The following is a 15,463-nucleotide window of genomic DNA, read 5'->3' on the forward strand; positions in this document are numbered from 1 at the left end:
GTTTAAAATGTCATTGCCAGATGTAAATGATAGACATGTGCTTGTTCAATTAAACATGTGTGATGTTTAATTTTGCATATGCACGTTTTTGATCCATTGACTAATACTTGTAGTCTGAGTTACAAGGAGCAGTATCAATGAAACTTGGTACAAGAACAAGGCTGACGAAGGATCAAAGAAGCAGCAGTGTAAGTTTCCAATGTTTAAAAATATACGATTTACCTCGTTTTAAAAGTACTTCACTTACAGGATTCCATAATTCATTTTAATTGTAACTTTGCAGTTAAAAGTGTCTACTGAATTTAAGGAAGCTGGCTTGTCATGTTTTGGTTTTTTTTTGTCAGATTTTCGGAATCCTCTGGTTTTATCCATTTGAATGCCTTGAAATATTTTGCCCGGTGACCCCCATTTTTCTTTTTGTAAATCTTTTACATGTATAAAGATAAGCCATCTGTTAAAGTTTTATAAGATTTTAATTACTTTTTAACAGTTTTTGAGATCTTCAACTTATCAATGATAAATCTATGATAAGTCAAGAGAGAATATTTTCCCGCCAAAATTTCAATGGCTAACATCTCGAAAACAAGCACGGTGACCTATTTATTTTATATACTCTTTGGATTCATTTATTAATCCCCTATCAATATAAGCTAGTGTTTTGAAAAGTTAATTACTTTGAAACTGAGAAGCGTACTCCCTTAAGTTTTAAATCCCTCAGACAAGATATGATTTAGAAAAATTTGACTGTTTTGATACTGTTTAAATACTAAAAAAACGTTTGGTGTATTTGTTTTAAAGAAAAATTTTCCTGACTGCATCGTTTTAATAATTTGATGAACATCCCTTTAACCAAAAATGGAAAGATGGTCTTTTCATATTTAACAAATAACATGACGTATTTTAATATATGGTATAGATTGATAAAGCTGATTAATTTTCATATATTTTTTTGCAGACAAAAGTCCGAGCACTGTTTGATTATAATCCTTTTGATGATCGAATGATACCTTGCCCCCACGCGGGACTGTCTTTCCAGAAAGGCGATATTTTATATATTGTGTCACAAGAAGATCCTCTATGGTGGCAAGCAAAGAGAGCAGGAGAAACAAGAGCAGGTCTTATTCCAGCCAGACTCTTACAAGAAAGGTAGAAAAAACATAAGTTTTGGCGAAAACAAATATCTTCTGTCAAAATATCATTAGTCGAATAATTTTAAACTTAATTCTTCAAACTAATTGCGCTTATTTAAAAAAAGAAATAATAATATTATTATTGTGATTTTTAAAAATATGGAGTAAATGAGTAAATACAATTGTACACTTATACTATTATGTGAGTGAAAGGAGTTTCGAGGTCACTTCATTCACACCATTACAATAACCTATATACTATACTAGATACTACCAAGATATTAGAATAGTAATTAGAATAGTTCCCATTTTAAGTTCTCAAATGACAAAGAAATGCTCTAAATCCCATACTGAAATTAAAACGGCAATGTGATTTACAGTTTTTTCTGCTTTGACCATTGTTCTTAACATATATATCTTTATTAGGATCATCCGTATTAAAGTAATTGACTGGTATTTTGAATACCCTAGTAAATGCTTTTTGAAAATAAAAAAGGATATATGAATTATATATAAATGGCTATCTCATGTTTGTGGACTGAAAATGAAAGTTTTGATCAATTAATATTCTTCGAAGCTTTGCTTGGAGGCACAACATTACCCACTGTGATTTATTGACCGAAAACATATTGTTTTTGTTTTATATATTGACAGGAGAGAAATTCTCAAGAATGCTGAGAATGTCGAGGAGGAAAGCAATCGCAGGGGAGCACGTAGGTACATATATTTACATATATCAGTAAATGGTATTTAGTCAATATGAATTTATATATATATATATATATATATATATATATATATATATATATATATATATAAATGTCTAAGAATATAACTTAAACACACTAATTAATACATTAAAAAGTTCTATTAGATGTTAAATAGAAATACGCAATATTTCGCTAAACAAATTAGCTTCATCAGGCGTGTGCATCTCTCAAGGTGAAATCGGATGCATGACAAAAAAATATTTTTGTAGCTTAATCTATACAAGAGTACAGGAAAAGTGTAACATCATCAATCAATTGTTACACTTTTCCTCAACTCTTGTATAGATTAAGCTACAAAAATATTTTTTTGTCATGCATCCGATTTCACCTTGAGAGATGCACACGCCTGATGAAGCTAATTTGTTTAGCGAAATATTGCGTATTTCTATTTAACATCTAATAGAACTTTTTAATGTATTAATTAGTGTGTTTAAGTTATATTCTTAGACATTTATATAATTTTAATTCAGTAACTGTATCAGTTTATTTTCACAAACTGATCCACGCTTAAATAGATTGAATGTTGATTGTTGCTATTTTTAGACATTATATATATATATATATATATATATATATATATATATATATATATAAATAACTTTTAATTGTTAATAACCACCCGTATGTAGTTAAAAGTTGCTTAATTGTGAATCAAATGGATCATCTTATAGAGTTGTTATTGTGAATATGTTTCTGACTAAACCAACGATTTGTTATTTACTTCTGGACAATGGAATTGTTTGCAACACTTTATCTTCATCTAAAACTAAAATACCTTTACGCACTTGATCATAAACAAACTATACATTGTACAACAATGTTTTATTCATTGTTTTGGGAAAAGAGATATAATATAACTCGATTTGAATATAAAGCAAATGGGGTTTTCTTTTTTTCCAATTTCTGTTGGCGTTTGATCTAAACAATTTCAACATCTATGCGTAAGTTTTACTTGTTTCTCGCTAACACTGCTACTAGAATAACTGTTCTCTCCTTTAGCAATCTCTTGCATATACACAGATGAAAATTAACAAACGGGTTTCATTTGTCTTTCAGTTATCTTGAAGTCAACTTTCCGTATTAAAATAGGTGTTTAATTAAGCAAGATTTCAAGTTATAAATCGACCATTTCAAAAAATGACGAGACTATGAAAACTCTTGCAATAAACATAAAATTCCATTAGGTAAAAATATAGCACAGTTATAATTGACAATGTATTTTTCTCATTTAAACTGAGCTACAACACGTAGATTTTTTTTGTGGTCTCTTATTTGGTATAAGTACTCATGAGTCTCAAGTCAATTTACAAATAATTATATATATATCATAGATTTGTTAATTCATTTAAGGATCGATAAGTCCGTGCAGGATAAGTCCAAAGAGTGTCCGATCGAGGCGAGTCAGGAAGATGATGTATCATGCTGTCCTAAACTCCGATTTTGACCTTGGAGAGATACCTACCTATGAAGATGTTGAACTTCTACCTCCTAATTCTATACACAAACGTCCTTTGGTGCTGATTGGTAATTTGTAATAGAATAATTTGTTAACATTAAATATAGAAAAGTTGTGGATATCAAATGTACCGTTGGAAAAAAAACCTATCCAAATCAATCAAGCATACTGGTAAATCCTTTTGTATCTTTTGTTTACTAATCTTAATGTTAATATAAAACGAAATACCAGGGATGTTAGATTTTCATTGTTAGAAGCATCTAAATTCTGATAGCAACAGACATTCGTAGCTGCCATTTTTAAACTGTTTTGAAGATCATTTTACACCATCAATAAACTCATCATATATACCATATAACCTGGGTACCACCGTATGATACGCTTTTATAAGTGAACTCTTTATTCTTTGACGTCTGTTTACTGACATGTCTTATCATGTATAACAAAAATCGCCACATCTTGCAAACAGTAAATCTTTATTGTGCTAATTTATGATCGGATAAACAGAAATTGACGATATCATGGACACTGCTAAATAAAAAAGCTACTTGAAAGTAAAGTGCAATTCTATAAGCATATAAGATATTTCAATAATAAACTTTTATATAAATTAAGGTGCCCCTAAAGTTGGCAGAAACGAGTTGAAACGAAGACTGATGGTTTCCAATCCGGGCCATTTTGAAGATGTTGTACCATGTAAGTAAATTAAATTTGTCTACATTTTCACGGAAATATTTACACGGAAATTTAGCTTGGACATGTTCGTGATATTGTCTTTCCTTCAAATCACAAATAAAGGATCATCAACTTGCGCTCTGACGACGAATGATATGGCTGATGTTTTATCCTGCTTGATTATCATATCATGGATATTGCAGAAAATATGTGTTATGTGAAATCAGAATGTCACTGATCAAATGCAAAGAATTAACGATTAACATCTGATGAAAAATTTGAAAATAAATATAAATTGTCAATGTCAAACCTAATCTTCAAATTCAATTTTATGAAATGATGCCTTTCATTTTTTTCAATTGACACGTTAAAATATATTAATATTGTAATAGTTTATACAAATTATTTCCAACAGTTACATCTCGTCAAAAGAAAGCTACTGAGTTAGATGGTGTTGAATACCATTTTATAACCAGGGATGAGATGGAAAGTGCACTCGTAGCACACAGGTAAACACTTATTTGTATGTCAAATATTAAAACTAAGTTACAAGGACTAAAAAGTAGGATAAGATGATCTGAAGCAATCAACAAACATAAGTCAAAGACTTCATAAAAACGAATAATAGAAAATCTATGCACAAACCACTAAACAGAAAACTAAATATCAAACTTGAACGCATCGGTCCCTACAAAACAGAAGTTTCTGTTCTATTAGCATTACGTCAGTTATTTGTTTTAAAATATTTTTGTATGTTCTATTAAATGATAGAATATCTTTCCCCCGAAATATTGTAACTTGCAATTTGCAGCTGAAAAATCGTTTTAAAATGTTGATACAAAGTTTAACTTTTTACTAAGAAATCTCAGGCATAATAACAACGAAGAGGTGATTATCCGAGTTGTTTTCAAGGAAACTGTCTTTTGATTTTAAAAGGAAAAACAATTCCATATAAGAAGAATGACAACAGACGAGATTCCACATTTTCCTGTTAAAGTGACTTCTACATTCTGTGTTCTGCTTTTAATATATAATTTGTTTTGTCTTGTCACGACGAAGTATGAATTAGTAAGATGTGATGTGCAGTGCTGGCGTCGACAGCATAGAAATGTATTAGTTTTGTGATTATTCATTATCAAGGGGAATCACTATTGCTAATTCATCGATGTTTGGCATGCAGTTGTATAAACATTGGGACAACCCATTTTCATTGAGATTATTTGACCCGCACCCTCATTCTGGGTCTAATGACTTCGAGAATTATGTTTAATAGAATATTTCTATTAATTTATAAATTATGACGAAACTAAGGTTTCAGTTCTTTCGGACGTTCCTAGTGAAGGTTAATCTAGAAAAGCGATTCGAATGTACGAAATTTATAATGTGTTGTATTCAGTTTTTGCATATAATGTCAGACGAAGGAAAACCACAAGTAGTAGGTCAATATTATGGTATCCAGGTGTATTAGCATTCATTATTTCCACAGGGATTATTTGGCCTTGCAACTTCAGTTATGATTCATTAACTTCGAATGTGAGGTATTGCTATTTTAGTTTCATCTTTTGTATTAAACTACCAAAATAACATTCTAGAATGGGCGAGACAAATCTCTGTATCAACTCTTTATTTCCAATTGTTTTACAATTTTGAAAACTTCCTTTACGCCAAGTAATTTGTCAATTTATTTTAATATATATTAAGATAAAACATCTACATGGTTATTCAGAAGATCCATATCGTAGTTGAATGTTATACGTATATCAAAATATTTAAAAGTAATATACTGTAGCTGGATGTAGCGAAAACTAAAGTCGGATATAGACTGAATGCGTGTAGATGCACAGAATACAAACTTTCACAAAACACTACGATAATCAAGCAATACCAGGTTCTTCACAATTTGATGAAGGAAATAAAAATGGCCACATATGGATCGATAAATCCCCATAGACAAAAACATTGGATATTTACAGATTACCACTGCCTTATCATAGAAAGAAAAAAACCAACAGGGTTTTGATTTCCCCCTTCTATTAAATGTTTTTTTCCTTTCCTTATCTAACGTGTCCAGCTTTAATTGCCTAAAAGAGGGACGAAAGATACCAGAAGGACAGTCAAACTCATAAATCGAAAATAAACTGACAACGCCATGGCTAAAAATGAAAAGGACAAACAGACAAACAATAGTACACATGACACAACATAGAAAACTAAAGAATAAACAACACGAACACCACCAAAAACTAGGGGTGATAATTGGTGCTCCTTCTGGTAAATAGTTTCATTCGGTAGGTCACATTTATGAAAGGGAACGGGATTGTAGTTTCGACGTAAGGAACATATCCGATATCATTTGTGAAACGGTTATTTCATAACGGTCAACCAACTCGTGATGGCGTCCGTAAAATGTACGAAGAGATGATTTCATTTTCACCATTTTGAACTCTTGATTTAATAGCTTCTTTGTGAGCAACAACCCTCTGTCAAGAAAATCATGATAGGAAATGCAAGCTTAGGTTACTTTTTGTTTATATTGCGCTTTCTTTCAGCTTTTTAAAATCATAACTCTGCTAAAGAAGGTTTAAATTTCCAATTGTAAACTGCCTTAATTTAAATAGCTTAGTTGTTTTCTAGATTTATTGAGCATGGTGAATTCAAAGGAAACTTATATGGGACGAGAAAAGATTCAATTCTGTCTGTGATAAACTCAGGGAAGGTGTGTGTTCTAACACCAAATTCTCAGGTAAATATTTATATTCCTCTGTTCCATATGTATGTGAAAAAGTGAAGGCCAATGTTTCTCTACAACTTATTCATATGTATCATCTTTCAAATGGATTGTGTAATGCATCTTCTATATCTCTGTAAAATGTACCTGTGTTCAGGTTTTTTTCAGTTCATTAAGCTTTCGCACATTCATTTCATTATTCTATTGTTCTAAAACATCACTACACATACATGATTTATTTAGATATCTGTTTCTATCTTTCATGTATTTTGCAGTTGATTGCGAACATCATAAATATAAACAAATTAACTGAATAGCGTAAAATCATTTATCGATATAGTATATGTGTATCCATGTGTTAAAGATGATCAAAAAGTATAAAGAGAAAATAATAATCACCTCCAAATTTCAAATCGGTTTAATGAATGAATTCAAAAAAGAGAATTCAATATTGACCCACAGTCTGGCACAGACCGCATTTTCACAACAAGAAAAAAAAAGTAGTCTACAATTTTATCAATTTGTAGAATGACTACTAGTATTTTTTATTTCATTATACGATATCGATGTTCCCGGTTTTTAAGGTTTTTTTTAGCCTTAATACCCCCAGTTATCCGATAATCCTTAATGAACCCAATTGGAAATAACCCGAATGATTTTCATTGGTTATTTTTATTTCAAAGAACTTCCATCATTGTTTCAGGTTTTGAAGCTTCCATGATCAATGGTTTTATGTTTTACTTTTAATTTAGTAATGATTTTGAGTGAACTATCTAAACTGTTTTTAACCCTAAATCATAAATTTAAATCAAATTGTAATTGTACAAAATTCATGTTTACTCATCCTGTATTGATTAACATAGAGACTTAACTAGTTTAGTAAGTGACAAACTGATACTGTAACGGGAATGGGTTTTCCCTAGTTCACGGAATATTAGAAAACAGAATACGTTACTAATAATATAGATCTAATATCAGCCAAATAATTTAAGCACAGTTTACAATGAATAATAATACTTTAAATGTTTAGAATGGCGAAATGAGACATAATGGTGGTTATAAACGTAGTATTAATAAAAATATCAACCTGAAGAAGGTGATGTTCAGTGTTTTCTTTTCTCAGTCAGTTTTCAAGTGCAGAACTTGCGCAAAACTCTAGTCTGGCGTCATCTGACATCAGACCGGCACGGGCCGGTCCTACCGGAAGAAGACCGGTAGGACCGGTAACCTCATAGCTAACTACGGCTAGTACAGCAGTTTAAAGCTATATATTATTACAAAGCAGGTATAATATGAATAAATTATAAGGTAAAACCAACCACCATTACAATACAAATACAGTGATTAAATTTAAAAACCTCATACTGAATACGTCGGTACAAACAATATTATCAAAATCACTCATCAAGCACCAATGCTCTTTTGGATATCCTTTAAACGTTAATGACTATTACATTTATTTCCATGATTTGTAGGCATTACGATTTTTAAGAACTGCTGAAATAAAGCCTTATGTGATTTACATAAAATCGCCACCATTCCAGCAGATACAGAGAACAAGACAAAGACACAATGCTGTCTTCGTATTTGAAGGAAATGCACGCCCATTTACGGTAATTGACAGATTTATACTTTTCGCTTATAAAGCCATAAAAGAGGGACGAAAGATACCAAAGGGACAGTCAAACTCATAAATCTAAAACAAACTGACAACGCCATGGCTAAAAATGAAAAAGACAAACAGAAAAACAGAAAAACAATAGTACACATGACACAACATAGAAAACTAAAGAATAAACAACACGAACCCCACCAAAAACTAGGGGTGATCTCATGTGCTCCGGAAGGGTAAGCAGATCCTGCTGCACATGTGGCACCCGTCGTGTTGTTTATGTGATAACAAATCCGGTAAATAGTCTAATTCGGTAGGTCACATTCATGAAAGGGAAGGGGATTGTAGTTACGACGTAAGGAACATATCCGATATCATTTGTGAAACGGTTATTCCATAACGGTCAACAAACTCGTGATGGCGTCAGTAAAATTTACGAAGGGATGATTTCAACTTCACCATTTGGAACTCTTGGTTCAAATATTGCTAAAAAATGTTCCGTCAAATGCATGTTTGAACATGTACAATTCCGTAGATGCAAAACACATAGTATAAATCTGTTCTCATTTGATGGAAACCACTGCTTATGTACTCGAGGTTAATATAAGCCAATGACCAGGTCGGAAACTTGCATTATTTAAATCAACTTAAAATTCCACTCATCTATCATACTCATGTTTACCTCAAATTTTTCACTATAAATAAGGTCTGCAGAATCTAAATATTTGTATCTATCATTATTATATCGATGCCCTGCTTAAATATATTTTCCTTTTGGACAGACCCCAAATGGACTGCTTTAAACAAATGGTTTAACGACACAACTGATGTGTTTTGTGTACAGTTAAAACGCACCGCTGGGGAATTAAATCATAAGTGTGTGCTGACTTTTAATATAGATATTTTTTATTTTATAGTATTTATCATTGTTTGTTATTTTTACAGTCTTCCGATTTCGACGACATAGTACAGACTTCAATGAAGCTAGAACAGAAATATGGTCACCTGTTTGACTCTGTTATCATAAACGAAAATTTGACTAAAGCAGCGTCCGAACTGATCACGATAGCTAAACTTGCCGAAATAAATTCACACTGGGTCCCAGTGTCATGGGTATGAAAAGCGTGATGATGAAAATGTATCAATTATTTGTCAGAAGCGTAGAAGATATGTAAAGAAAGTGAAGTTCAGACATTGCTTGAAATCTTCAAAGAGGAGAAAAGTTGTTAATGAACAAAACAAAATGACGATTTAAGCATACTAAAGATGCAGCCTTGAAGATTTTCTTCAGAATATTTTGTTTTTAGAATGATTGTGAAATTTTACTGTATACAGACGGTAACATTTAAGAGGGTCAGTGTCCATGGATGGCACATGACTTATTTTGTTTTCAAAATTTGTTTTCATCTATTTCATATCACAAATTTATTCTTTCTTAAAGTTAAATTTTGTTTTTTTATTTACTGCAACAAATAAAGAGAAAAAAATACATAGAAAGCACTGAAAATTCATTGAAAAGGGGAGATAACTCTTCATTTTGTACAAAATTTATTGGCATTGTTAGTGAACTTTAAAATTATTTTCTGAGCCATCTAAATAAGGAATAGAAAACCTTAGCCGTATTTGGCACAACTGTTTGAAATTTTGGATCCTCAATGCTCTTCAACTTTGTTCTTGTTTGGCTTTATAGGTTGCATTTCTGTAAATATTGACAATGCAATTTCCCATAGGAACTCCTTTTACGGCTAAAACTGTACCACTTTTACTATGAAGTTTTGAAAAAAAATATTATCCTAGAATTGAAAGTTCATATGCACCACAATTTTTTTCAAAGGTCAAAATATAGGGCTGTGCGGCATATTTTCAACGTTTATATGCCCTGAACTTCTCAGAGTTTAAACTTACACTAATTTTCTTAACTACCCCTACCTCGAATGAAAGGTTACCACAGATTTCAATGTAAACAATATGCACGTATTTATTTACTGGTAACATTCCCAAGTTCTGTCTCTGCGATATGGAACACAGAGAGCATAACTGGGAACCAGTATGTAAACAAAATGAATTTTCTATGAATATTCAATTACTCCCCAAAAGAGGCGTGTTTTGAGAAACAGCTGTATTTACAAAGTGAAACCTATACAGACATTTATTCAAATAGAAAACTCTCTAAAATCAGTTTTTCTCACATTAATACTCATTTATCAGAATTAAAGTCTTAAAGAAATCACTGTGTATACTCTAACTTTTTCTTTACTATACATTTTATACCCCCTCCCCTGTTTCAATTTTTTAAAGAATTTGAAAACAAGACTTTAATTATTGCAAGCTTACCCTATTTGCATATTTTCTGATAAAAAATGCCTAGAACCTGTTAAAAACTGTTTTGATAACATATTGGAAGCATATCACAATATCATAAATGTAATGTTTAGCAGTCAATCATTACAACATTCAAGATTATATAAAGTATCCAATCCAGCCTCTATCTCCAGTCCACATCTTACTGTATGCCTATTTGTCAATTTCTGCCTCAAATGGTCAATTTAAAATTCTTGTCACAACAGTATCATATTTAACCATATATCTGACACAATTTAGCTACTATATATACAAGAAGTGTTCAAACAAAGCCATATTTGCAATAGTTGTATGTATGCAGATACCAGTCTGAGATATAAATTCACTTAAAATCTTGTAGAGATGAATGCTAACATTTGATTTTTGCATAACTTCCAAGCATAGTTATTGTTTTCTATATCAAGAACTTTAAAATCATAAAATCATAGCATTTACAAGTTAAATTATTTGTTTTATGACCCAGGGGGTAGGCAATTTTATATGTTTCTTGCCCCTGGGGCCTCAAATTTCCTAAATAATTCTGCTGTTTCTAGCAATTTGGAATATTTAGTACATATTCAGGATAGAACACACTATTGTTAGTTTTCTTGAGATATTTTTGTTTTTCTAGCTTGTATTTATTATGCCGTGGTGACAAAAAAGCAGATTTATGTGTTGCGGCTTACTTTTGGGTTATCGAAAGGACACAAATACCCCATACATAATATTCAGGAAGGATCTATGAGTTTCAATGACTGCGAAGAGTAAATATAAGCACTTCTTAACAATTTAACTTACAAATGTGCAAATATTATGAATTAGTTTTGTATCCAGGACTTTAAGTAAACTATGCATACTGTAAACTGTGAATTTATGCTGAGTCATCATATTTAAGGCCCAGGATTCTATCAATCTTCATTAAATATTTATAAAACTTCTTATTTGAGTTAATTTCTTTAAAATCTGTGAAATAAAGCAAATTTGGTTAAATTCTGAGTGTTCCCCTTTTTCACCCTATATAGGTTGTATTTCTGTAAATATTGACAATGCAATTTCCCATAGGAACTCCTTTTACGGCTAAAACTGTACCACTTTTACTATGAAGTTTTGAAAAAAAATATTATCCTAGAATTGAAAGTTCATATGCACCACAATTTTTTTCAAAGGTCAAAATATAGGGCTGTGCGGCATATTTTCAACGTTTATATGCCCTGAACTTCTCAGAGTTTAAACTTACACTAATTTTCTTAACTACCCCTACCTCGAATGAAAGGTTACCACAGATTTCAATGTAAACAATATGCACGTATTTATTTACTGGTAACATTCCCAAGTTCTGTCTCTGCGATATGGAACACAGAGAGCATAACTGGGAACCAGTATGTAAACAAAATGAATTTTCTATGAATATTCAATTACTCCCCAAAAGAGGCGTGTTTTGAGAAACAGCTGTATTTACAAAGTGCAACCTATAACTATTTCGACATGAGCGTCACTGATGAGTCTTATGTAGATGAAACGCGCATCTGGCGTACTAAATTATAATCCTGGTATTTTTGATAACCATCCACTGTTGATTCAAAAATATCTTTTAAATATATCCTTTGTATTATATAAACATTGCATTGGAACCAAACATTCAGTGGGAAAGATTAGGTTGTGCCACCAATATCATAGGATAGGCCTGATATTTACTTGGACAACCTCTTAATTGTTCAAGAATGTCCAGAACCACATATTCCGTTTATGCAAACAAAAATAACCTAAAATTTAAAAGATTGTAAATGTTTACATCAAGTTATTCTGTAATGAAAATGTGTTCTATGAATAAATCTTATAAATAAACTCATCATAGATACCAGGACTAAATTTTATATATACGCCAAACGCGCGTTTGGTCTACAAAAGACTCATCAGTGACGCTCGAATCCAAAAAAGTAAAAAAAGCCAAATAAAGTACGAAATTGAAGAGCATTGAGGACCAAAATTCCTAAAAGTTTTGCCAAATACAGCTAAGGTAATCTGTGCCTGAGGTAGAAAAGCCTTAGTATTTCAAAAAGTTCAAAATTTGGAAACAGTTAATTTATAAATATAACAAGTTCAATGATAATTCATGTCAGCACAAAACAGTGCTGACTACTGGGCTTGTAATACCCTCGGGGAAATAAATCTCCACCAGCAGTGGCATCGACCCAGTGGTTGTAAATAAACTCATAGATACCAGGACTAAATCTTATATATACGCCAGACGCGCGTTTCGCCTACAAAAGACTCAACAGTGACGCTCGAATCCAAAAAAGTAAAAGAGGCCAAATAATGTACGATGTTGAAGAGCATTGAGATCCAAAATTCCTTAACGTTTTGCTAAAGTAATCTATGTCTGAGGTAGAAAAGCCTTAGTATTTCAAAAAAATCTAAATTTTGTAAACAGTTAATTTATAAATATAACAATATCAATGATGATTAATCATTCATGTCATAAAAGGATTGAAGAACCATAATTTTTTCATATCATAGACAGAGTTTGGTTGTAGTTTTCCTGACTTGTTTACGCAAGTGTTTGTTAGATGAATTATCTAATAGTTCTTGCCCGTCTTCACAAATTTTTATCATATGTTTTCTCAGTATCCTTTTTAAGTTAGATAACGTCATAGAATGAAGCGAACATTAAGTTACCTTTTCAGTAATAACGTCATAAAAAACAAGTAAATATACATGTAGACTGATTTTGTTTTCGATAGTGTGTTGAAAATTTACTGTTAAGCATGAATAACAGAACTATCTATTTTGATGCATTTTGATGTAGAAACTGACTTTCCATAGTCATCGTTAAATTACGTACGTGTACGACATGTATTGTTGAGGTAAAACAAATCATGGTTATGTATGGCACGAATTAAAAAAAGTAATAGTGTATGATGTAATGTGGTTTGCTGAACTAATGAAATGTCGGAATGAATGCCACACGAGAAAGAAAATGTACGCGGATATTGTTTTTTGACGTTTTGTTAGGTATTCGAAATCCTATGGTTTGTTCCTGAAGTACCATTAAAATATTATCTACTCCCTCAATCTTTCTTTTTCATAATTTAATAAAATAAAGTACATGAAAGTCTATAAATTCCTTGTTATTTTTACATAGTATACAAAAAAAGTAACAATGTTAAATATATGAAAATTCTAAAGATCATTTTCTTACAAATTTTAAATTGATTAAAACAAATAAAAACCACGGACTTTTCATTTTTGTCTGCTTTTTTATTCAATACTTTTAGCTTGTTATTTTGCAACATAATTGCAAACATCCTTAAATAAAATGAAAAATACATAATATTAGATGTGTTGCATTCATTGTTCTGATACGGCGCATATTAGAGAAAATAAAATCCTCCTCTTCTTAAGACACTCAGATTTTAGTATTCACAAGGAGTTTTCTAATATGTATGAATAAACTATTCCGATTATTTGGTCTTATATGTATAAAGTCCCCAAAAATTCAATGATAGACTTTGCAAGATTGAGTGATTAATAGGGAATTCAATAAATATCAAGAAATAGTACTGTAACGAAAACCGAGCGGTCAAGCCTTGGTGTTAAAACTATTAATGTTTATTCCTTAGTGTGTTGCTATAAGAATGTGTATTATAACAATGCATAATTATATATATGAACTAAAGTTATAACTGGTTGATCCTTCTTTGGTAGCGAGGTACTCTGGTATCGTGGTACTTTGTGGTATTCTGGTAGATCTAAGGTTGGTTCTGTATAGGTTTTTGTAAAATAACTCTTGGTGTTTGTAAGAATTACAGACTCGTTAAATAAAAATCAACTTGTATTTACTTTAAGATGTATCAAATATCAACAATACATACACTTATTATATCTCTCAGCAGTATTCTAGTCTGACAAATAAATACTTTATTAACTTAGAATTTCGTAAATTAAAGATGGATAAATGGATAGCGGAAATTAATATATAACCCGAAAGTTTATTAGCTATAGTTTGGTAATCGGCAAATGGTAAATCAATTTCAATGCCAACAGATGAAGTTTCTCGCGAGAAGTTATTTTCTAAATGCAACTTGTTAAGGAAATAACAAGCCCACATTTTACTGAAGTAGTCTGGTTTACTACTTAGTCTGGTAAAAGGTTTCTACAGGTACGTGTATATTAAAAGCGCTTGGAATTTGCGTGTGTTACTTGCCCAGGGTAAAGCCGTATTGGAGTCTTATCCGTTTTCTCCGCCGTATTTATACTTAGGTAAACCAATCTACCGATTTGGTCTACCGATTTGGTTTACCGTTCACCATTTTGGCTTACCATTTACCTAAATACCTTATCCAGAGCCGACGTCATTGTATTGTACGTCATTTTAAGTAAACAATTTACAGGTGTTCCAATTGAAAAAAAAACATAGGAAAGAATAATAAAAGTTTACAATGTTTAAACATAGTTATACAAGAAATATATAAAAAGAACAGTCGATTAATGGTAAGGTTTAAACAACATCATCGCACAATTTTAGGGAAAACAAGTTCCATTTCAAGGGACCCCCATTTCGTTACAGTACCTTAAAAAACAATCAATAAAACAACACAAACCTAATACACTTATTTTAAACCTACACTTTATTTGATTGTTCACTTTATTATTACCTGGAAAACTGTTTTTTTGTAAATATACAGGACAGCCGATATGAAGATTAAAATCACATCATTGTATGAGTCTTGTAGCTATCCTGTGATAACCCAC

The 15,463-nt window shown here is 31.3% G+C and overlaps 1 protein-coding gene across 1 annotated transcript in view; it reads left to right on the forward strand.

The window, feature by feature from the left end:
- LOC143058052 (MAGUK p55 subfamily member 7-like) overlaps positions 1 to 9,739 on the forward strand; it is a 30,486-nt gene extending 20,747 nt beyond the window's left edge. The window contains exons 9-17 of the mRNA XM_076231517.1: positions 114 to 188; positions 956 to 1,146; positions 1,785 to 1,843; positions 3,251 to 3,424; positions 3,972 to 4,052; positions 4,447 to 4,540; positions 6,666 to 6,774; positions 8,235 to 8,372; positions 9,317 to 9,739. Of these exons, the coding sequence (XP_076087632.1) occupies positions 114 to 188; positions 956 to 1,146; positions 1,785 to 1,843; positions 3,251 to 3,424; positions 3,972 to 4,052; positions 4,447 to 4,540; positions 6,666 to 6,774; positions 8,235 to 8,372; positions 9,317 to 9,490 (1,095 nt within the window). The 3' untranslated portion in view covers positions 9,491 to 9,739. The remainder of the gene's footprint in view (positions 1 to 113; positions 189 to 955; positions 1,147 to 1,784; positions 1,844 to 3,250; positions 3,425 to 3,971; positions 4,053 to 4,446; positions 4,541 to 6,665; positions 6,775 to 8,234; positions 8,373 to 9,316) is intronic.
- The last annotated feature ends 5,724 nt before the right edge of the window (positions 9,740 to 15,463 follow it).

Source organism: Mytilus galloprovincialis, chromosome 14, assembly GCF_965363235.1.
Source record: "Mytilus galloprovincialis chromosome 14, xbMytGall1.hap1.1, whole genome shotgun sequence".
Lineage (NCBI taxonomy): Eukaryota > Metazoa > Mollusca > Bivalvia > Mytilida > Mytilidae > Mytilus > Mytilus galloprovincialis.